The sequence below is a fragment of the Leuresthes tenuis genome, unplaced genomic scaffold, assembly GCF_036924035.1.
Source record: "Leuresthes tenuis unplaced genomic scaffold, fLeuTen1.0.hap1 SCAF_5, whole genome shotgun sequence".
Taxonomy (NCBI): domain Eukaryota; kingdom Metazoa; phylum Chordata; class Actinopteri; order Atheriniformes; family Atherinopsidae; genus Leuresthes; species Leuresthes tenuis.
Window position 1 is genome coordinate 37,816,769 of NW_027325359.1, and position 24,174 is coordinate 37,840,942.

The 24,174-nt window shown below is 40.3% G+C and overlaps 1 protein-coding gene across 4 annotated transcripts in view; it reads left to right on the top strand.

Annotated features, from left to right (window-relative positions):
* wwp2 (WW domain containing E3 ubiquitin protein ligase 2) overlaps positions 1-24,174 on the top strand; it is a 304,365-nt gene that overhangs the window by 238,519 nt on the left and 41,672 nt on the right. For 3 of the 4 annotated variants that reach the window (XM_072386810.1, XM_072386807.1, XM_072386808.1), the window contains 6 exons: positions 2,457-2,613; positions 3,283-3,404; positions 5,420-5,557; positions 20,447-20,525; positions 22,410-22,573; positions 22,773-23,010. In XM_072386810.1, the coding sequence (XP_072242911.1) occupies position 3,404; positions 5,420-5,557; positions 20,447-20,525; positions 22,410-22,573; positions 22,773-23,010 (620 nt within the window). In that variant the 5' untranslated portion in view covers positions 2,457-2,613; positions 3,283-3,403. The remainder of the gene's footprint in view (positions 1-2,456; positions 2,614-3,282; positions 3,405-5,419; positions 5,558-20,446; positions 20,526-22,409; positions 22,574-22,772; positions 23,011-24,174) is intronic. The other variant, XM_072386809.1, reaches the window with a different exon arrangement.

The following is a 24,174-nucleotide window of genomic DNA, read 5'->3' on the forward strand; positions in this document are numbered from 1 at the left end:
GCTCAGGCTATGCTCAGTGAGAGGCAAAAACAGCTGACTCGGCTGTTTACTGGCTGGAAAACACATCTAAAAGGAGCTGTTCTGCAGTCAGTTGCACCAAGAGATGAAGAAAAGCCGAGGAGAAACAACCAGAGTTAATCCAGGCTCAGATTCTGTTAGATTTCTGAGTAAAAATCATTGTTGTAAGACAAACCTTGTGTGTGAAAAGCTCATTTATATTCCAGGTAACTGCAGAGTTTGATGGATTTTTCACCTGCTTTTTGGAGATGAGACCAGATGTTAACTTGTCCAGAGGAACAATAACGGGTTCATTCTGCAAGTGATATTCCTGCATAAAGTAGCATTTGCTTTAAATATGTTCAGTTTAAGTTTATTATGGACTTTTGGGTGGATGGAGAAATCCTAACGTGCCTTCGTAGTCCTGATTCCTCGGATTTCAAGTCCAGCGTGTTGCTAATGTTATAAATCCAGGGAGTAATGAGAAAAAGAACCACAGTAAAGTACCAAAAAGTAGGGTTGTTGGATCAGTTGCCTCCACATTGGTGGCAGAGACCTTCCATGACTTGTGAGTGATGCATTAAAACATTTTATAAAGTCATTAAAAAGATTAAAAAGTGCATTTTACTGTAAAGGGTAAAAATGCAGAAAAGTCTGCTGTTTTCCATTGTCGCTGCAGCATTTCCCCTCATAATGATTGGACTTCTGCAGTAATAATAAGTGGACAGGAGTGCTTTAAGGCCATGAGCTGGCCTCCTTTGGCTCTGTGCTGGTACTGTGGCGTATGAGTGTCTCATGAACACAGCGTCAGGCTGAATCCTGCTGCTCTATGCTGGATAACGGCGCTCCCTCCTGTGTCAGATGTATTTAAAGTGTTTGAAGAGTAACTGTTGTTCCTTCCTGATGAAGGACACGGTGAAGCCTGATGGTCACGGACACTTAGAACGGCCTTATTTTAGCTTAACAACACAGCAGTTATCTACTGTAGACTTTATCAGCGCTGACTCACCTCCTTGTTTACTCCTTTTTCCTCCTCCCACCTCTGATTGTTCCATATATGGCGCTCTGTCACTTCCTTAACCTAAAACTGCCCTGAGTCATATTAGTTTTCCCAGATGTTGGGGAGATGAAAGACCATCAGCCAGCCTCCATTAATGTCTGTTCTGTGTTAGGAAGGAGTCCAAATATTCACCCCTTGCTCTGCTCACACGCCCTAACCCTAACCCTACCCTAACCCTACCCTAACCCTACCCTACCCTAACCCTACCCTAACCCTACCCTAACCCTAACCCTAATCCTACCCTAACCCTAACCTAACCCTACCCTACCCTAACCCTAACCCTTCCCTAACCCTAACCCTTCCCTAACCCTAACCTAACCCTAACCCTAACCTCGCATTAATTCATGATGAAGACTGTCAGACTGACACGTGCTGAAACAAAACCGCTCAGCTGTCTGAACCCCAGATTCTGCCCCAGAAACTCACTAAATGTAGAGAGTATCTTGGACAAAGACCCAGCAACAGGAAGACATTCATTTCAGTTTTTAGGCTCTCTGATGTTCCTCCTCCCAACACTGTCCTGGAGTTTTAACCCAGAGGCCTCATCTTATCCGTATAGTTATTGAAAAGGAATAAAAGTGGCTCTGCACATGTCCCCTGTCTCCCACTAGAGGTCAGCACTTGCTTACCACCGTCTAACTCCACATTGTGTCTGCTTCCCACTCACTCCAGACTGGATAGTGTAAGATTGGGTAAGATTTCATCCTGGGTTCAAATCCCTGCCGGTAGGGATCCTTAAGCAAGACCCCCATATCCTACCTGTCTGTTGCTTTGGATAAAAGCATCTGCTAATTAAACAAACATATTCTGATGCATATGAAAATCCCTTCAACACTAATGCAATTATGTATTCATGTAGATTCTGTGTTTCTGCTGTGGGAAGCAGCCTTTTAGATCAAATCAGGGTGAAGATTCACCCTAAAGCACACATCGCAGGACCATCACTACAGTAATACCATACATGATAAATATCTTACTGTAACATAAACATAATAAACTGTTGTCATTGTTGAACATCAGGATCCTGCTTTCTGTTATGAGACTAAAGCAAACGTGAATATAAAGTAAATAAATCCTATAAAGCACAGCTGGAGTAAAAGTCTCTGCATGTGCACGTGTGGATAGAGGCAGATGACCCAATTTTAGGGATGTTGTTGAAACAAAAAAGCCGTTTTTTAGCATACATTTTTGTCTTGGTGTGTATTCTGCAGCTGTTGTTTTAACTGTAAATAATCGTCACTTTTAAAGCAAATCAAGCAAAAAAACGCTGGTTACAGTTTTTCAGATACGAAGTCTTTCTTTAATTAGTTAATCAGGGGATTCCAGGTCCAGAAAATGTGACTTTTGACATGTCCAGGTCTTCCTCCTTGCTGTAATCTGTGGGTTTGTGTTTGGGCAGTGCTGTCAGCGAAGCCCCAGTCCCCCAAGCTGCCCAACCGCCACTCTCGGCTCAGCTCCTTCGTCGAGGTGACTGCCGACGGTCTGACCAGCGAAACCAAAAAAACAGGCAAACGCAGCGGGCACCTGGAGCTGCAGTGGAATGAAGACCTCACACTGTGAGCACAGCACACTTCCCCAGTACATAAGAACACTGGCTCAGACTGTTTTAATGCACGTCAGGAACGATTATTAAGACATTTATACTGGCGTGTTCCAGAAAACAGCACTGCAGCAGACAGTTTAGCTGCCTGTTAAACTGTCTTTTTCAGTCGGTTCTGGTGCAGAAATGTGGATCGAAACATTTGTACGGCTAATTCAAAGAATTGATGGTGGGATAGAGCTTAAGAATGAACAAAATGACCAAACTGTAGCTGCTCTAAGCAGTGATAGAGCTTAAAAATGAACAAAATTAGCTAACTGTAGCTGCTCTAAGCAGTGATAGAGCTTAAGAATGAACAAAATGAGCTAACTGTAGCTGCTCTGAGCAGTGATAGAGCTTAAGAATGAACAAAATGACCAAACTGTAGCTGCTCTAAGCAGTGATAGAGCTTAAGAATGAACAAAATGAGCTAACTGTAGCTGCTCTGAGCAGTGATGGAGCTTAAGAATGAACAAAATGAGCTAACTGTAGCTGCTCTGAGCAGTGATGGAGCTTAAGAATGAACAAAATGAGCTAACTGTAGCTGCTCTGAGCAGTGATGGAGCTGTATCTGTTTGATCTGATCAGATTCATGCAGAGATAAGCATTTGTATGTGACAGTGCATTGATGGTCGGTGCTTTGCAGTAACGTGACGCCTCAGAGTCGCCTGGACCTGAAGCTGTGGAGCTGCCACACCTTGAGAAAGGAGCTGCTGGGCAGCGCGACCATCGACCTGCTGGACACACTGCGCACCCACGATGGCAAAAGTAATGACTCTCACTCACACACAGCTTCAGACGGGTTGTTATGTAGGTTTAATCAGATGCTTTAACGCACGGTGGGACTGCATCCAGCCATCGCCACCTCTAATAGCAAATTACATCATGTTATGAGGGGAAAATTCAGTCTGATCAAAGCTTCCCAACTCATTTTTTCATTTCTCGAAAAAGGGCGGGTTTTCCTGTATGTTCGCTCTATTTCAGAGTTTTTATGGCCACAATGCAGCAGAAACCTCTTTGCTAAGGCGCTAACGGAGAAGAGCTCTTCACAGAGAGAAGGCTTTAAAGCTTTCTGTCCCAGAATGTCAAAAAGAAAAGCGGCTTCTTCTTTTATAATGTAATTAAGCAAGAATCCTCAGTGCCTGACTGAAACGACCTCTGAGATGCAGAGTCCTGTTCCACCCTCCTTTTCCAGGAGAGTCGGGGTGATAACATGAACTTTACAGCCAGCTTTTAGTTTGCCTGCAGGGAGGAAAACCTGCACCGTCTCTGCACTGATGGACTGTTTCTATGGTGTCAAAAAGACATTAAATATTCTTTTAGAAATGATTCGACACAAATTTAATCATTGTTCTGAATATTGTGTTTTATTTCTGCTTTAAATGTTGCGCCTGGAACATAAATGTTGGCAGAAATGATGTAAAAAGAGGCGACGGCACATTTCCAGACCTCATAAAGAAGGACTGGATCACGCTGACATTAAATCCATGACACTAAACGGCACATGAAAGCAGCTCAGACGCAGTTTAGGGCAGAAGTTTGCACATACATCTCAAATGATGAATGAAAACACATTTTATTCTGAGTATTGGATGTTTTCTGAGTCAAAATGTCGGCAGCTTTTGAACTTACTAACAGTCCAAAAGTCCACAAAGTTAAGTCAGACTCGTAGTTCAGGTTGCTAAGTTTTCCTTGTGTTGGGATGTAAAATGTTCAGTGTCCACATAGAAAAGCTCCAATGAGCTGCTCACTGTTTTCTACTCATAGCTAAAGATATGTGGGAAATCTTTCACATTTAGACCAAAGAAGCCACATTCAGGAAGTCAGAAGAATGACGTCAACATAAAGCCACAGCGATGCTCCGCTGACTTCTCTCTCTTAATAATTCTGCAGCAATGCTCCTCTGGTCCTTGTGGATAACTATAGACTGAACAATAGATATAATCCCCCGGGGCAGTCGCCTGTTAAAACCTGCTGTGGAGCTGTGAAGATTGAACCTTTCATCATATTCTGCTCACCCGAACAGTCACATGTGAGCTCTCAGTGCTTAGTTTGTTTAAACTGAAGGAGCAGAGGCACCAAATGCTGCTTTTAAACCTTAAAACGAGTTTATTCAGAAATATTTGACCTGAAAGAGATACGTTTTGTCGCTCTACCTGAAGATAGACTCATATTTTAAGTGTTTCCTGTGCTTTTAAAGTATGTGCCGAGATCATTTTTCTCTGAAATAAAATGACATCTGCGAATGATCTGGGTGTAAAGACGAAGTCAAATGAGTGTCAGTGGGCAGGTCAGGAAGGCGAGGCGCGAGGCGAGGCGCCCGCGCTGTACAGCGGCGGTACAGCGGCGGTACAGCGGCGGTACAGCGGCGGTACAGCGGCGGTACAGCGCCAGGTGAGCGGGTCATGGACCCGGCAGGTGAAGTGAGCAGGCGTCTGTTTGAGCTCTTTGAAGGTCTCAGACCACAGAGGACAGCTCGCTCCCACAGTGTAAACTGGCCTCGGTTATAAATATTAATAACAACACGTACAAATAGCTTGTGGTGAAACTGAATAAAGCCGTTTCTGCTGTGATTTGAGCTGGAGAAAAAGACATGAGATGTACCCCCTGAAGCTGATGAGGAATGTCTGCATTCATGATGTTTTTCCATTTCAATAACAGAGGATGTCCCATTTCCTCCTCACTCCACTCTTCTTCCAACACAATCTGTCTTCCTTTCACCACCATTTTGTCTCCACCTTCTCAACCTTCTCCCGCTGCCTGTCTGCTCTTCCTCCCTCTAGTGGAGAACGTCCAGCTGAGTCTGGTGCTGCAGACGGAGAACAAAGGCTCGGTTGTAGCAGGAGGGGAGCTCAACGTCTGTCTGGACGGCATGGTTGTTGATCTGGGCTCGCTGCCCAATGGCAGCACGGCAGCAGACAGTGAGTCCTGCCTTTACCACACACACTCGCACTCAGAGGTAATAACACACACGAACTGAGGAGCAGCTCAAGACGCACCGCAGACATGTGCTTCCACATATCGCTGCTGTCCTCGACATAAACTCTGAAGTCCAGGCTGGAGATCCTTAAAAAGAAAAGGTTTAATGTTTGGCTCAGCCACAGAACTGTGACATGAAGTCGCTGAAGATGCGTTAATGAGCTCACAGCTCTGAGAAGAATACGCCACAGTGTTAAAGCCCTTCTTCTCCCCTCACTCTTTCCCTTCCTCTCTAATATTTGGTGGTGTTGCAGACAGTCTCACACACACACATCTGTTTGTACAGGGGATGTTTGTGTCCCTCCACCCTGCTAATGACTGTTTTCTCCACATGGAAAAAGCCAGATTTTCAACATTATGTAAGTAGCTTCTTCTGAGCCTCGTGGCTTTGAATTAAAGCTGTTTGTGCCGACACATTTTGATCTTTAGTCAAAGTGAAATGAGTCCTCTGAGTCTGTTGTTCATGTGCTGATGCTAACGAGGAGTTGTCCTTTATCGTCATGCTAATAAACGGATCCCGTTATCTGAATTTACTCTAATGAAACACAGAAACGGATCCCGTTATCTGAATTTATTCTAATGAAACAGAAACAGATCCCGTTATCTGAATTTATTCTAATGAAACACAGAAACAGATCCCGTTATCTGAATTTATTCTAATGAAACACAGGAACAGATCCCGTTATCTGAATTTATTCTAATGAAACACAGAAACAGATCCCGTTATCTGAATTTATTCTAATGAAACACAGAAACAGATCCCGTTATCTGAATTTATTCTAATGAAACACAGAAACGGATCCCGTTATCTGAATTTATTCTAATGAAACACAGAAACAGATGCTACACGGGTCAAGGTCACGGCCGAGGTCAGATTTATCAATAGAGCACATAGAGAACAGCTGAGGCTGACCAAAGTGCTTTACAGTAAAAATAAAACGGTATGAACAGTTGGAGTGTAAATGAGTTTTTAAAGAGGTGTAAAACAGTCTGAGCTGTTCTTTATGCACAGGTAGGTTGTTCCAGAGTGGCTCCAGCTACCGAATAAGCCCGTTTATTTTGGAGTCTCGACTGCTCTGACCATCCGCTCTGACCGGGTATTAATATGCAATAGATCATGCAACTATGATGGTGGCAGCCCATTTAGAACCTTAAAAACTAGCTATAAAATCTTAAAATCAACTCTGAAATGGACTGGAAGCCAGTGGAGAGATGCCCAAACTGGAGTAATGTGCTCTCGCTTTCTGGTCCTCGTTAGGAGACGAGCAGCAAGCCGACGGAGGCTGATCCAAACCAACGTACAGGGCGGTGTGGTTATAAAAGCACGTAGAACTCTACGGCTGCGCCTTGGCCAGCAGTCGAGCTGGAAAAACTGAGTCTTACCAGCAGAACTAATCTGTTTGTCAAATTTAAATGTGCTGTCAGAAAGTGACACCCAAGTTTTTAGCAGAGTGAATAAAGGAAGCCAACGGGCCAAAGTGTCGCCTCAATCCGCCTGTTTTAAATGAAAAGTCTCTGCTTATAAATGCTTTAAGTATTAGGTGCTTTTCTGAGCTCTTTGGGTAGCTTGTCTCCTGTTATATCCACCCCAGCATGCATCTTATTGATGAACATCAATGCAGTGCATGCTGAAGCTTCTCTGAAGTCCGCTCTGGGATCGTTTCTGCATCGCTCTCCAGAAGCAGCAGCTGTGGCTGTGTTGGGTTTTTGGTTAAAAAGCTGCTTCACTGTCTTCTGTCAGTGATGTTTTCAGCTTCACAGACTGTCTGTTACGGTGACTCACAGATGAGTCCAGCTGGAGGATTACTGCGTATTAAACCCGTATGATCATCAGACCAGTGCATGTTTGAGTCTTTGAATGAGCCGTTCAATGTATTAATAAGGCTCTAATGTCACTGATGGCATTATGTCTGCAAAGGATCCTGATATATTGGTAATATTGAAATATTACAGGCTGATAATTAACATGTGTTTGCCTTTTTGATACAGCAAAGCTTGAGTTATTTCTTTATAATAAAAAAGATTCTGAATCAGTGGACTTCTGTGAAATAAGGAGGAATACAGGACTAAGAGTAAGTAAGACTCTGACCGCCTGCCTCCAGCATGCTAGCTCTGACCTGTCAGGACACCTGAGGGTGTCCCAGAGTGAAGCTAACTGGGATGCTAGCTCTGACCTGTCAGGACATCTGAGGGTGTCGCAGAGTGAAGCTAACTGGGATGCTAGCTCTGACCTGTCAGCACATCTGAGGGTGTCGCAGAGTGAAGCTAACTGGGATGCTAGCTCTGACCTGTCAGGGCATCTGAGGGTGTCCCAGAGTGAAGCTAACTGGGATGCTAGCTCTGACCTGTCAGGACATCTGAGGGTGTCGCAGAGTGAAGCTAACTGGGATGCTTGTCCTTACAGGCTCTGACAGGTCTTGGTGTCGCACAGATCCATCAGACTGGTATCTGGGTAGTTTGTAGTCCAGGTGAACTCTTCAGGTTCTTTGCTGTGTGCTTTGAGCCCCTCCTGAGGAGTTTTTTCCTGGGGAGTCTGCTTATTTAGAGGACTGCTGCTGCCATGTGGGGAAGGGAGCTGTCTGCAGGAAGGTATATGAGTCACAGATCTTAAAGCAACATCCTGGTGAATGCGCTGAAGCGGGTCTTTCCAGCAGAACAGTGCTTTGTAACCAGATGAGCAGCGTTTTATACAGCTGATGGTGATGGTGTCGGTTCAACCATCTGCAGCACTTCTGCACAGCTTCCCCCGGTAGTACATGTAGTACATGTACTGCGGCTCATCGGCCCTCGGGCCTCTTCTCATCAGGAGAACTTACTGTTACACTGAGCAAACTCCAGTTGAAGCCTACTTCTTACAAGTTGCTGAAATTGTAAAACCATAAAATAGATTTCTGTTTGAAAATGTGTGACTTTGACTCCAGATTTGTGCCCTAAAGCGTGTCGTTTAACAGCTTTTCAGTGTTTTCTTGCACTGATTTAGTTTGCAGCTTCAGTTTCTGTGCTGCAGAGTCCCACCTGCCAACAGTTAAGGTTAGCCTGTGTGTGTATTTATTCATTTCAGCAAAGCCGGGGCTTTAGTGGAGAGTTTGGCCAATGTTTGAATTGTGTGTCAGAAGTTCTTCTGTCGTGCCAACAACAACATGTCAAGTATACTGTTAAACTTAAAGTAACTCGATACCAACAGAACATACTGACTGCATGCAGCTTCATTGTTTCACAACTTTTAACACCAGAGAACATCTAATGGCTGCGTTTCCACATCGATGTTTCACAGGAGGAAGGATTCAAAGCCCCCCAACAGTATTTTCCACTCCCACGTGCTGCGCTAACGTGTTAGCTTCTATGGTTTGGAAGCAAGGTCTTTTTTTAACTAATGCCCTGTTGTTGAGCTGCTCTTCAACCCAAAGCCAAGAGCATTGCAACACTCCCAGCTTTTCATAGCGTGCCACAGAGCCTGCAGTGTGTCCTGCTGAATGAACACAGGAGCAGCAGTGAGTGCCGAGGCCCGCCACAGCATGGGCTTTATAAATGTGTCTTTGTTACTGTTTAGATGTGTAGAGAGCTTAAGGGGATGTGTGTATTTCATGGGCTCGTGCATGCTGCTGCCACACGTCTCCACAGGAACAGTAAGACGGGCGCAATGTGGCAGGAGGAGGTTCTGATGGACGGTGTTTTTAAATAGTGAGAACGCAGCCGTCTTTTTGTGAGCTTTTTCCTCGCAGCACAGTTATCACCCGATGGATAACTAAACCCCAACGTACAGCTGTTTTCCAGTTATTAATCAAACACTTTGACTGTTTTCCAGTTATTAATCAAACACTTTGACTGTTTTCCAGTTCTTAATCAAACACTTTGACTGTTTTCCAGTTCTTAATCAAACACTTTGACTGTTTTCCAGTTATTAATCCAACACTTTGACTGTTTTCCAGTTATTAATCAAACACTTTGACTGTTTTCCAGTTCTTAATCAAACACTTTGACTGTTTTCCAGTTCTTAATCAAACACTTTGACTGTTTTCCAGTTATTAATCAAACACTTTGACTGTTTTCCAGTTATTAATCAAACACTTTGACTGTTTTCCAGTTATTAATCAAACACTTTGACTGTTTTCCAGTTATTAATCAAACACTTTGACTGTTTTCCAGTTATTAATCAAACACTTTGACTGTTTTCCAGTTATTAATCAAACACTTTGACTGTTTTCCAGTTCTTAATCCAACACTTTGACTGTTTTCCAGTTCTTAATCCAACACTTTGACTGTTTTCCAGTTATTAATCAAACACTTTGACTGTTTTCCAGTTCTTAATCCAACACTTTGACTGTTTTCCAGTTATTAATCCAACACTTTGACTGTTTTCCAGTTATTAATCAAACACTTTGACTGTTTTCCAGTTATTAATCAAACACTTTGACTGTTTTCCAGTTATTAATCAAACACTTTGACTGTTTTCCAGTTCTTAATCAAACACTTTGACTGTTTTCCAGTTATTAATCAAACACTTTGACTGTTTTCCAGTTATTAATCAAACACTTTGACTGTTTTCCAGTTATTAATCAAACACTTTGACTGTTTTCCAGTTATTAATCAAACACTTTGACTGTTTTCCAGTTATTAATCAAACACTTTGACTGTTTTCCAGTTATTAATCCAACACTTTGACTGTTTTCCAGTTATTAATCAAACACTTTGACTGTTTTCCAGTTCTTAATCCAACACTTTGACTGTTTTCCAGTTATTAATCCAACACTTTGACTGTTTTCCAGTTATTAATCAAACACTTTGACTGTTTTCCAGTTATTAATCAAACACTTTGACTGTTTTCCAGTTCTTAATCAAACACTTTGACTGTTTTCCAGTTATTAATCAAACACTTTGACTGTTTTCCAGTTATTAATCAAACACTTTGACTGTTTTCCAGTTATTAATCCAACACTTTGACTGTTTTCCAGTTATTAATCAAACACTTTGACTGTTTTCCAGTTCTTAATCAAACACTTTGACTGTTTTCCAGTTATTAATCAAACACTTTGACTGTTTTCCAGTTCTTAATCAAACACTTTGACTGTTTTCCAGTTATTAATCAAACACTTTGACTGTTTTCCAGTTCTTAATCAAACACTTTGACTGTTTTCCAGTTATTAATCCAACACTTTGACTGTTTTCCAGTTCTTAATCCAACACTTTGACTGTTTTCCAGTTATTAATCCAACACTTTGACTGTTTTCCAGTTATTAATCCAACACTTTGACTGTTTTCCAGTTCTTAATCAAACACTTTGACTGTTTTCCAGTTCTTAATCAAACACTTTGACTGTTTTCCAGTTCTTAATCCAACACTTTGACTGTTTTCCAGTTATTAATCCAACACTTTGACTGTTTTCCAGTTATTAATCAAACACTTTGACTGTTTTCCAGTTATTAATCAAACACTTTGACTGTTTTCCAGTTATTAATCCAACACTTTGACTGTTTTCCAGTTCTTAATCAAACACTTTGACTGTTTTCCAGTTCTTAATCAAACACTTTGACTGTTTTCCAGTTATTAATCAAACACTTTGACTGTTTTCCAGTTCTTAATCAAACACTTTGACTGTTTTCCAGTTATTAATCAAACACTTTGACTGTTTTCCAGTTATTAATCAAACACTTTGACTGTTTTCCAGTTCTTAATCAAACACTTTGACTGTTTTCCAGTTCTTAATCAAACACTTTGACTGTTTTCCAGTTATTAATCAAACACTTTGACTGTTTTCCAGTTCTTAATCAAACACTTTGACTGTTTTCCAGTTATTAATCAAACACTTTGACTGTTTTCCAGTTATTAATCAAACACTTTGACTGTTTTCCAGTTATTAATCAAACACTTTGACTGTTTTCCAGTTATTAATCAAACACTTTGACTGTTTTCCAGTTATTAATCAAACACTTTGACTGTTTTCCAGTTATTAATCAAACACTTTGACTGTTTTCCAGTTCTTAATCAAACACTTTGACTGTTTTCCAGTTATTAATCAAACACTTTGACTGTTTTCCAGTTATTAATCAAACACTTTGACTGTTTTCCAGTTCTTAATCAAACACTTTGACTGTTTTCCAGTTATTAATCAAACACTTTGACTGTTTTCCAGTTATTAATCCAACACTTTGACTGTTTTCCAGTTCTTAATCAAACACTTTGACTGTTTTCCAGTTATTAATCAAACACTTTGACTGTTTTCCAGTTATTAATCAAACACTTTGACTGTTTTCCAGTTATTAATCAAACACTTTGACTGTTTTCCAGTTATTAATCAAACACTTTGACTGTTTTCCAGTTATTAATCAAACACTTTGACTGTTTTCCAGTTATTAATCAAACACTTTGACTGTTTTCCAGTTATTAATCAAACACTTTGACTGTTTTCCAGTTATTAATCAAACACTTTGACTGTTTTCCAGTTCTTAATCAAACACTTTGACTGTTTTCCAGTTATTAATCAAACACTTTGACTGTTTTCCAGTTATTAATCAAACACTTTGACTGTTTTCCAGTTATTAATCAAACACTTTGACTGTTTTCCAGTTATTAATCAAACACTTTGACTGTTTTCCAGTTATTAATCAAACACTTTGACTGTTTTCCAGTTCTTAATCAAACACTTTGACTGTTTTCCAGTTATTAATCAAACACTTTGACTGTTTTCCAGTTATTAATCAAACACTTTGACTGTTTTCCAGTTATTAATCCAACACTTTGACTGTTTTCCAGTTCTTAATCAAACACTTTGACTGTTTTCCAGTTATTAATCAAACACTTTGACTGTTTTCCAGTTATTAATCCAACACTTTGACTGTTTTCCAGTTATTAATCAAACACTTTGACTGTTTTCCAGTTCTTAATCAAACACTTTGACTGTTTTCCAGTTCTTAATCAAACACTTTGACTGTTTTCCAGTTATTAATCAAACACTTTGACTGTTTTCCAGTTATTAATCCAACACTTTGACTGTTTTCCAGTTCTTAATCAAACACTTTGACTGTTTTCCAGTTCTTAATCAAACACTTTGACTGTTTTCCAGTTATTAATCAAACACTTTGACTGTTTTCCAGTTATTAATCCAACACTTTGACTGTTTTCCAGTTATTAATCAAACACTTTGACTGTTTTCCAGTTATTAATCAAACACTTTGACTGTTTTCCAGTTATTAATCAAACACTTTGACTGTTTTCCAGTTATTAATCAAACACTTTGACTGTTTTCCAGTTATTAATCAAACACTTTGACTGTTTTCCAGTTATTAATCCAACACTTTGACTGTTTTCCAGTTCTTAATCAAACACTTTGACTGTTTTCCAGTTATTAATCAAACACTTTGACTGTTTTCCAGTTCTTAATCAAACACTTTGACTGTTTTCCAGTTATTAATCAAACACTTTGACTGTTTTCCAGTTATTAATCAAACACTTTGACTGTTTTCCAGTTATTAATCAAACACTTTGACTGTTTTCCAGTTCTTAATCAAACACTTTGACTGTTTTCCAGTTATTAATCAAACACTTTGACTGTTTTCCAGTTATTAATCCAACACTTTGACTGTTTTCCAGTTCTTAATCAAACACTTTGACTGTTTTCCAGTTCTTAATCAAACACTTTGACTGTTTTCCAGTTATTAATCCAACACTTTGACTGTTTTCCAGTTATTAATCAAACACTTTGACTGTTTTCCAGTTATTAATCAAACACTTTGACTGTTTTCCAGTTCTTAATCAAACACTTTGACTGTTTTCCAGTTATTAATCCAACACTTTGACTGTTTTCCAGTTCTTAATCAAACACTTTGACTGTTTTCCAGTTCTTAATCAAACACTTTGACTGTTTTCCAGTTCTTAATCAAACACTTTGACTGTTTTCCAGTTCTTAATCCAACACTTTGACTGTTTTCCAGTTCTTAATCAAACACTTTGACAGAGCCACGCTGGCTCCAGTCTTCATGCTCAGCTGAGCTACTGAAACTGCAGCTCTGGGTTTTTAGCATAAAGCGAATAAGCATATTTCCTGTTATATAGGATGACTCGTTTTGAAGGTAAGCCGACTCGTAATCTAAGGGAGTAACCATGGTAACGAGCTGAACAGAGTTGTGTCTGTGGTTTCAGCGTGTGTGCAGGTCAGAGGTCAGCCTGTGATGAATGAAGCCGTCCCGCTTCGCTGTTCTTTGGAGACTCTCACACATAATCAAAGACATCAGGGCCGCTTTTGTCTAATTTGTTTCAGAGAATTGCGTAATTGAGCCTCATTGCTTGCAGCTCGGCAGCACAATCGCCTCCTGTGATCCCGGAGCGGCGTGCATGTGGGGGGGGGGGGGGGGGGGGGGGGGTTTCCTCTGCTGACCTGCAGGCTGACGTCTGCTTAAGTGAATAAGTGAACACAAGGCTGAAGTGTGCCCTCTCAGAGCAGAGCTTCATGTTCAGGCGCTCGTCTTTGTGCGTTTGTTTTATTTTCTCAGGAGTGTGGATGCAGACGTGCACGTGCCCGTGCACGTGCACATGTGTTTTACATTTTGCACGTGTGTGAGCTGCCTGGATATATAAAATGCATAAAGGTGGGGTGTGTTGCCTGCTGCTGGTGTGAAGGCGCTCTGTGTTCCCGCTCTGAACGCAGCTCTGTTGGGTTACTGGCAGCTTTTCTCACACACACACGTGCATGTGCACGTGCACGTGGTGGGCTTCGTAAACAGACCCCTTACCTTTGAAAGATGGTGAAAAACAGAAGCCAGAGCAGAAACATTTAAACTCTGCAAACATTGGCACGCTTTGCACAAGTTTAGTTCTCACAAACACTCCCCATATATCCAAAGGTTCTGTCCCACCGAAGCAGGAGCCGCTTTACGTTCAGCCCAACGAGTAACGAGGCTCGACACGTCACGCTCGAATCTGTGCATTTAGGGGCTGCATGAGCCAAAGGTTTGCAGCAGAAGTACCTCACAGTCACTGCTGAGGGAAAAGTTTTGGGCCTTGTTTAAACTAACGCGACTAAAGCTCAGTATCACAACAAGATGTGCTGAACACAGCCAGTAAATCTGTAATAATAAAGTTATAATAAAGTTATATGCTGAACACAGCCAGTAAATCTGTAATAATAAAGTTATAATAAAGTTATATGCTGAACACAGCCAGTAAATCTGTAATAATAAAGTTATAATAAAGTTATATGCTGAACACAGCCAGTAAATCTGTAATAATAAAGTTATAATAAAGTTATATGCTGAACACAGCCAGTAAATCTGTAATAATAAAGTTATAATAAAGTTATATGCTGAACACAGCCAGTAAATCTGTAATAATAAAGTTATAATAAAGTTATATGCTGAACACAGCCAGTAAATCTGTAATAATAAAGTTATAATAAAGTTATATGCTGAACACAGCCAGTAAATCTGTAATAATAAAGTTATAATAAAGTTATATGCTGAACACAGCCAGTAAATCTGTAATAATAAAGTTATAATAAAGTTATATGCTGAACACAGCCAGTAAATCTGTAATAATAATAGTTATAATAAAGTTATGTGCTGAACACAGCCAGTAAATCTGTAATAATAAAGTTATAATAAAGTTATGTGCTGAACACAGCCAGTAAATCTGTAATAATAATAGTTATAATAAAGTTATATGCTGAACACAGCCAGTAAATCTGTAATAATAAAGTTATAATAAAGTTATATGCTGAACACAGCCAGTAAATCTGTAATAATAAAGTTATAATAAAGTTATATGCTGAACACAGCCAGTAAATCTGTAATAATAATAGTTATAATAAAGTTATGTGCTGAACACAGCCAGTAAATCTGTAATAATAAAGTTATAATAAAGTTATGTGCTGAACACAGCCAGTAAATCTGTAATAATAATAGTTATAATAAAGTTATATGCTGAACACAGCCAGTAAATCTGTAATAATAAAGTTATAATAAAGTTATATGCTGAACACAGCCAGTAAATCTGTAATAATAAAGTTATAATAAAGTTATGTGCTGAACACAGCCAGTAAATCTGTAATAATAATAGTTATAATAAAGTTATATGCTGAACACAGCCAGTAAATCTGTAATAATAAAGTTATAATAAAGTTATGTGCTGAACACAGCCAGTAAATCTGTAATAATAATAGTTATAATAAAGTTATATGCTGAACACAGCCAGTAAATCTGTAATAATAAAGTTATAATAAAGTTATATGCTGAACACAGCCTGTAATAATAAAGTTATAATAAAGTTATATGCTGAACACAGCCAGTAAATCTGTAATAATAAAGTTATAATAAAGTTATATGCTGAACACAGCCAGTAAATCTGTAATAATAAAGTTATAATAAAGTTATATGCTGAACACAGCCAGTAAATCTGTAATAATAAAGTTATAATAAAGTTATATGCTGAACACAGCCAGTAAATCTGTAATAATAAAGTTATAATAAAGTTATGTGCTGAACACAGCCAGTAAATCTGTAATAATAAAGTTATAATAAAGTTATATGCTGAACACAGCCTGTAATAATAAAGTTATAATAAAGTTATATGCTGAACACAGCCAGTAAATCTGTAATAATAAAGTTATATAATAATAAAGTTATATGCTGAACACAGCCAGTAAATCTGTAATAATAAAGTTATATAATAATAAAGTTATATGCTGAACACAGCCAGTAAATCTGTAATAATAAAGTTATAATAAAGTTATATGCTGAACACAGCCAGTAAATATGTAATAATAAAGTTATAATAAAGTTATATGCTGAACACAGCCAGTAAATCTGTAATAATAAAGTTATAATAAAGTTATATGCTGAACACAGCCAGTAAATCTGTAATAATAAAGTTATAATAAAGTTATATGCTGAACACAGCCTGTAATAATAAAGTTATAATAAAGTTATATGCTGAACACAGCCAGTAAATCTGTAATAATAAAGTTATAATAAAGTTATATGCTGAACACAGCCAGTAAATCTGTAATAATAAAGTTATAATAAAGTTATATGCTGAACACAGCCAGTAAATCTGTAATAATAAAGTTATAATAAAGTTATATGCTGAACACAGCCAGTAAATCTGTAATAATAAAGTTATAATAAAGTTATATGCTGAACACAGCCAGTAAATCTGTAATAATAAAGTTATAATAAAGTTATGTGCTGAACACAGCCAGTAAATCTGTAATAATAAAGTTATAATAAAGTTATGTGCTGAACACAGCCAGTAAATCTGTAATAATAAAGTTATAATAAAGTTATATGCTGAACACAGCCAGTAAATCTGTAATAATAAAGTTATATAATAATAAAGTTATATGCTGAACACAGCCAGTAAATCTGTAATAATAAAGTTATAATAAAGTTATATGCTGAACACAGCCAGTAAATCTGTAATAATAAAGTTATAATAAAGTTATATGCTGAACACAGCCAGTAAATCTGTAATAATAAAGTTATAATAAAGTTATATGCTGAACACAGCCTGTAATAATAAAGTTATAATAAAGTTATATGCTGAACACAGCCAGTAAATCTGTAATAATAAAGTTATATAATAATAAAGTTATATGCTGAACACAGCCAGTAAATCTGTAATAATAAAGTTATATAATAATAAAGTTATATGCTGAACACAGCCAGTAAATCTGTAATAATAAAGTTATAATAAAGTTATATGCTGAACACAGCCAGTAAATCTGTAATAATAAAGTTATAATAAAGTTATATGCTGAACACAGCCAGTAAATCTGTAATAATAAAGTTATAATAAAGTTATATGCTGAACACAGCCAGTAAATCTGTAATAATAAAGTTATAATAAAGTTATATGCTGAACACAGCCAGTAAATCTGTAATAATAAAGTTATAATAAAGTTATATGCTGAACACAGCCAGTAAATCTGTAATAATAAAGTTATAATAAAGTTATATGCTGAACACAGCCAGTAAATCTGTAATAATAAAGTTATAATAAAGTTATATGCTGAACACAGCCAGTAAATCTGTAATAATAAAGTTATAATAAAGTTATATGCTGAACACAGCCAGTAAATCTGTAATAATAAAGTTATAATAAAGTTATATGCTGAACACAGCCAGTAAATCTGTAATAATAAAGTTATATAATAATAAAGTTATATGCTGAACACAGCCAGTAAATCTGGATTATTACTGGGTTATTATGCTGTGGACTGATGATATAATTCACCCAACATTATTTGTTCTTCTCATTTTCCATGAAGAAGAAAATGAACATGTCTGTCCATCTCCTCTGTTTCTGCTCTTTAAATGTTGTCCTTAGCTCCTTAAATGATGAGGAAAGTTGATTAGATTCAGAGATTTAAATGCCAAAAGAAGCTGAATTTGAGGTATTTTTATATAAGAATCGAATGTGCTTAAAGTTAGAAACAGAGGAGTTCACAGTGAAGAGCTGTAATTCTTACTTTTCCTCAGTTAAAGCTCAGAGTTTTGGCCTTTATTTAGTCTGTAACTAATTTGCATATGTTTGCTTTTAACTTGAAATATGCCCATGAATGAAATCTGAAGCAGCGGCTCTTCTAAAACCGTTTCTTTTTCTCCTGAAACTTGAGTCATTTTGTTTTCTGCATTTCCACGTTGGTCTAAAATTATGTGGCTGACCCAAAAGAAAAGGAACGGCTATTTTAACGCATCATTTTTCATGTTACAGAAGAAAAACGACCAATCAGCCGGTGGGTTTCTGCTCACCCAACAGTCCCAGGGCTGTGATTCGTGTTGGAGCAGGACAAACAGCAAGCGAACGCATCTGTTTCCTCCCGTAGTCTCCTGGGTTTGTAACAGATTAATTAACAGTGGAGCTCAGTGTGATGAGCGTCAGAAATGAGCCAAATTACTCACTTTAAATGTTTTAAACTGGAGCCGCTGCAGATTGTGATCCACCTCCTGCTTCAGTTTAGTTGTTGAGATGTTTCTACAGGTGTGCACTCTCCCGTGCACTCTCCCGTGCGCTCTCCCGTGCACTCGCAGACACACACCAGACCCGTAATTAGACCCATGCCGTTACGGGGGGGGGGGGGGGGGGGGGGGGGGTGAGCAGGCTATGACACAATGGCTTCTCCTGAAGACCACTGTTTATTTTCCTGCTTGTCCACCAGGCCGACTCACAGGAGGCTCTTTCATAGCAGCAAACAGAGAGTGGGTCGGTGTGAGGCTGCCTGTTTGCTTAGCTTTAGATAGCAGGATCTGCTGCATGGAAACACGCCGCTGTTTGAGGCTCTGAGCCTCTTGCTCATTGCATGATGTGTGTCAAGGAGAAAGTGAGTGTTAATGAAAAGCAAGCTGGAGGCCTGTGGTTTTCACTCACAGCTGGATTGTAGTCACACATTCCCTCACACCACCAACACCGCACACCCATGGATGAATGGTCCCTGTTAAGCCCCCGACTTTACCTCCACCGCCACACGTCTTCATGGACTTCTTTACCTCCACCGCCACACGTCTTCATGGACTTCTTTACCTCCCTTATAAGCCTGGCTGGGATTACTTCTCCTGCAGGTCTGAGCAGCTCCAGGAACCTCCGTAATGTCCAGACTATCTGTGACCTGATGCCGGAGTTCAGGAACTGAATCTGTTGTTTAGGCCTTCTGCCAATATTCAGGGTTTTTTACCAGTAGAATCAGCTGTTTCTTTTTCCCAATATGTGTTCACTTAAAGGTTGTTTTATTCGGGGATCTGTGGACCACCTTTCTGTGTTGACATATAAATCATATGAATGAAGAAAAGCTGCAGAAAGGCTTCATTCATCCAACCTCTACATGTGATGGTGTCAGTGAAAGCAGCTCCATTTATACATCATAATTATAATCATATTATAATTATAATCATATTATAAATATAATCATATTATAAATATAATCAGAGGACTGACACAACACAGGCGCTCCAGCTGAAGTGTTTGTGCAGTAGCATCATCTGCATTTATGTTGGTTTTTCATAGATAATAAACACTTAAATCATCGTTTATTTTTAGCAAAAACACATTTCTACAGTTCATCTGTGATTAGGTGGAGAATATTCGGTAAATAGAAGTAAACATTGAAATAACATTAAAAAGAACTAACGATATGGAAAAATAATCTAATTGCAAACATATAAATATAGGTTTATATCTTTCTGTTGTCGTATCTTATGTAGAATAAACTAACAGACACCTTTAATAAAATGAGATGATGGGATTTTATTGGTACAGACACTGAAGTCCGTTCATTAAACCTTGCTGCCTGTTGTTATAGAAACGGGATTTTCTTCATGGCGATGCCAGCGCTGTCAGTCAGGCTGTCAGTCAGGCTGTCAGTCAGGCTGTCAGTCAGGCTGTCAGTCAGGCTGTCAGTCAGGCTGTCAGTCAGGCTGTCAGTCAGGCTGTCAGTCAGGCTGTCAGTCAGGCTGTCAGTCAGGCTGTCAGTCAGGCTGTCAGTCAGGCTGTCAGTCAGGCTGTCAGTCAGGCTGTCAGTCAGGCTGTCAGTCAGGCTGTCAGTCAGACTCTGACAGTGCACGTTGGACTCTGACAGTGCACGTTGGACTCTGACAGTGCACGTTAGACTCTGACAGTGCACGTTAGACTCTGACAGTGCACGTTGGACGGGGTTAGGTGTAAAAACTCAGCTGTTTTCAGCTCTGCAGTCACTCTTTATGAACTGTGAGCTGAAATGTTTCTGCTTTGTCCTTCAGTACAAACGTTCACTTCTATCTGCTCCAGGCTGCCTTCGTTCTGTCACACCTTAAGCTGACGGCAGGTCGTTTGCGTTGCTGCAGTCACGACTCGATCTGTTTGTGTTGCAGAAATCCTTCAGCCTGACAGACCGAACCTGAGGAGGACCCAGAGTGAGGAGACTCCCAGTACAGCTGGATCGCACAGCAGGTCCGAACACACATTTCTGCTGTAATGATGGGGTTAAATGCATCTTCATGCTGTGGGAAGAGCTGCATCCATGAGGGAACTTCTCCTAAAACAGCGTCAGATCATCATCTCAGTTAGAAATATAAACACAGTAAATGGATCGTGGATTCAGCTCCTCGGTTTTCTGAGGATGGAATGATCCAGTTTTATTTCACTGTTTGTTTGTGGGGAGTCTAAAAGGGACCCAAACATCTGAAAGTCTGGCCGAAATACACCTTCAACACACCCACCTTGAACCTTGTCAACAGTGGGAAGATGTGACGTTTTACTGCTGTTCAAAGGATGATAATAATAATAATAAGGATACTCTGACCCTAATGCTTAAGGCTGCTGACAGCAAATCAACCAATCAGAGCAGAGCTGAGCTTCCTTCGAACATCCAGTCGAGCTTCGGCCTCAGCCTGAAAAACTCTTAGAGAAGACATATGTAGAACTCTCCCTCACCGTAGGTCCTCAGCCTGCATCCAACAGCTTTAAGGTAGACTGGCTGCTGAGGAAAGCAAACACACAGGCAGATTTATTCATTATTATAAATACGAAAGCAGAGCAGTAGAAGGCAGCAGGGGAGGGGGGGTAAAACTCGAGCAGATATTTGATGAAAGCCAGAAAATAAGAAGCACTCTGGTGGGAGGTTTACCTTTTCCAAAAAGGTTTGGTTTGGAAGCCACTTTCAGGTCTTTTTGTCATTAAAGTTTAATTCTATATGAGTAAAACTGGAGAAAGTCGAGCTGCAAGTTAGCCTTTGGATCATAATTTAAGAAGACGTGTCGGAGGTGGCTCATCAGCCAGCTTTCACACGCTCCCAGACAGACAAAAACAGCTTTTCAGACGTCAAAATCCAGGAGAATTCTTCATGCTGCCGCTTTGAAAACTGTGCAGACGTTGGTATGATAATAAGAATAAATGCACAGTAATAACCTTTCTCTTAAACACTGTTTGCAAAGCGCTTAAACGAAAATCATAAACCCTGGACCTAATTGTACTCAAAATAAATGGAGGAAAGCAAAGAAAAGGATCGAGTGAACAGGTCCGCTGCCAGCTTGGTGGACTGAAGCACTTCTGCAGAGAGCCAGCATGTTGTTCCCCCCGGAGTGTGGTTTCAGACGCTGCTCACTCTGGATAGAATGGTAGTGGGATAATAAATAGTGCAGGAGGCTGCATTTATTTCAAAGCTCTTCTGCGGGAGTGCATGGGGTCAGATGGTATTTCCCTCTAAACATTGTGGGGGGTATTTAAGCACAGTTCAGCCAAGAGTCCAGACCGCTGCTGTCATGGAGAAGCAGGCAGCATCTTTGCCTGTTGGCCTGTGAAAGGAGCAGAGCTCCGATGGCCGAACAGATGCACTGACAGACAGACGCAGCGCGCCGGGCCGACCCGCCGCATCGGTGGTAAACGGCAGTGTCCTGAACCAGGTTTTGTTGAAGGCCGTCCAAGCGCGGCCGCAGCATTCCTCGCTGCTGGGGAGGGAAAGCCAGCCTGTTTTTCTTTGTGTGAAAATTCTTGATGGAAAGAAACGAAGTTGTATTTTTAGCAGTAGGAAAATACGGCCGCGTCCGGAGAGGAAAAGTCGCCGACACGGACACCTCCGTGTTTGTTTTTGTGCGCCGCTTTGCCCGTGAACACATCTGCACCCGTGCCAGCACTTAGTCAGGAACAGCAGGGCGTCACTCTGAGCTGACTCAGCAGTTTAAAGGACAGAGAAGAACAATAGATTTTAATTACAGGGAACACAGCCGATGTGCTGCTTTGTCTCATCTCTGGCCTTCCCTCCTCACCTCCTGCTCTCTTCCCCTCTCCTGCTCTTTCCATCTCTTTTCTCTCTGTTTCGGGTTTATTTGGTTGCAGGAGCAACCGGCACTCAGTGGGGGGTCCGCAGGGAGAGTCCCCGGGGGGCTCAAGAGGGAACTCTCTGACGAATGGGGAGTTGATGGAGGAGCAGATCCCAGGCCCGGGATCCTCTGGGCGCCGGCGTTCCTCTAAAAGTCACGACAGCCCTGGAGGCAGCGCAGGTAAAGCAGGTGCTCGCTGTGTTTCACAGGGTTTGTACCCAGCTGTGACCTGCAGACTGGAGCCTGGCTGAATGTGCCAGACGCTTCACTTAGAAGCAGCAGGACTGGTGTTGGGGGTAAAGTAAGAATTGTGTCAAGGTGAATATCTGAAAGAACAACAGATGGTGCTGATCTTCTCTTACTCTGTTTCTTCTCTCAGATAAAGTCGAGTTGACATCTAACGGGCTGGAGAGCAGTCGTGGAGGCGTGGCCCGGCAGACTCCTCCCTCATCCTCTCCATCGGGCCGATCTCCAGCCGCCAGCAGCAGCGGCAGCAGCCCCTCCCTTGGTCAGGACGCGCTGGGCCCGGCCAACCTGGCAGAGCCCAGCCCGAGCGCCACCTCCAGCTCTGAGCAGACCAGCTCCACAGAGCCCAGCACAGACTCCCTCCCAGCAGGGTAAGAGTCGGTGCTTCAGCAGCTCCAAGTTAGAAACGGCAGACAGACAGTGGAAATCATTGCATCATTTAATCATACCTTTAGAAACGCCGTCTTACGACACTACAGGAGGAAATGAAGCAACGCGGCCTGATAGAAAAGGACAGTTTTCTTCTTTTTATGGATGTGAATAATACAGAATATTTTAAAGCTTGTTTTCTAACATCAGGGCTGCTGATAATAAAAGACTAACCGAATGCAGCAGGAGCTCCATACAATGTTCCTCTGGCTGAGGAAGAAAAAGTTAAAGAAGTCGTTCATCTTAAGGTGGAAACTGATCTTTGATTTGACTCTCACCGCATACTAACAAATTATTTTCAAAGGCGCATCCATCTGCAGGCTAAAACATGTTAAAACATGAAGGAAAGATAAATGAGATGCAAAAACAGAAATATAACTTCTAATCTTTCTACAAACCTCAGACAGATTAGCCGTAGCGTTAGCACCACATGCCTGTGATGGTGCAGCCACTTATTGTGGGACTGTGTATAAAACCTCTTTTAATTTCTACACTGAAATGAATGAAAATGCCTTTAAATTCAGGTCTGGAACCTGCACTTTAATCTCGTTTGACCTACCAAGAAACTAAATGGCGTTTCCACCCAGTTTCAGTGAAATAGTGGAGACATTTGCACTGTAAGAGTTTGGAATTTAATCCTTTCTCACAGCTTTGAATCGAATGCAGCTGTGATGATGTTGATAATTGCACCTGTTTTGTTCGATAAGCTGTTGTGAAAAATCATCTAATATTAGCTTAGCCTGAGACTACGGAAGCCCGCGAGGACACGTGATAACCGGCCCGTATTCACGGGGGCGACGTGAATAATTCGGTGAGGAAATTTGTTGTAGAAGCAACGATTCCACGACTTTTATTTCTCCTTCTCGCCCCGGTTGAGCCGAGTCTTATTAAGGTGAGAACATGAAGTAAAACGCACAGTAACAAAGATAGATGGGATGTTTTGGTGCGTAATTGCCGCCCAACAACTTAAGTGAGTGATTATGGGTTATTAAGTCAGTTTTCGAGTTTCCTCTGGATTTATTGCATCAATGCTGCTTTCTGCTTTCTGACTTAATGTACTTTTGTTCCTTGAGGAGCAGCTGGACACTCCCTGTCCTCTGAATAGT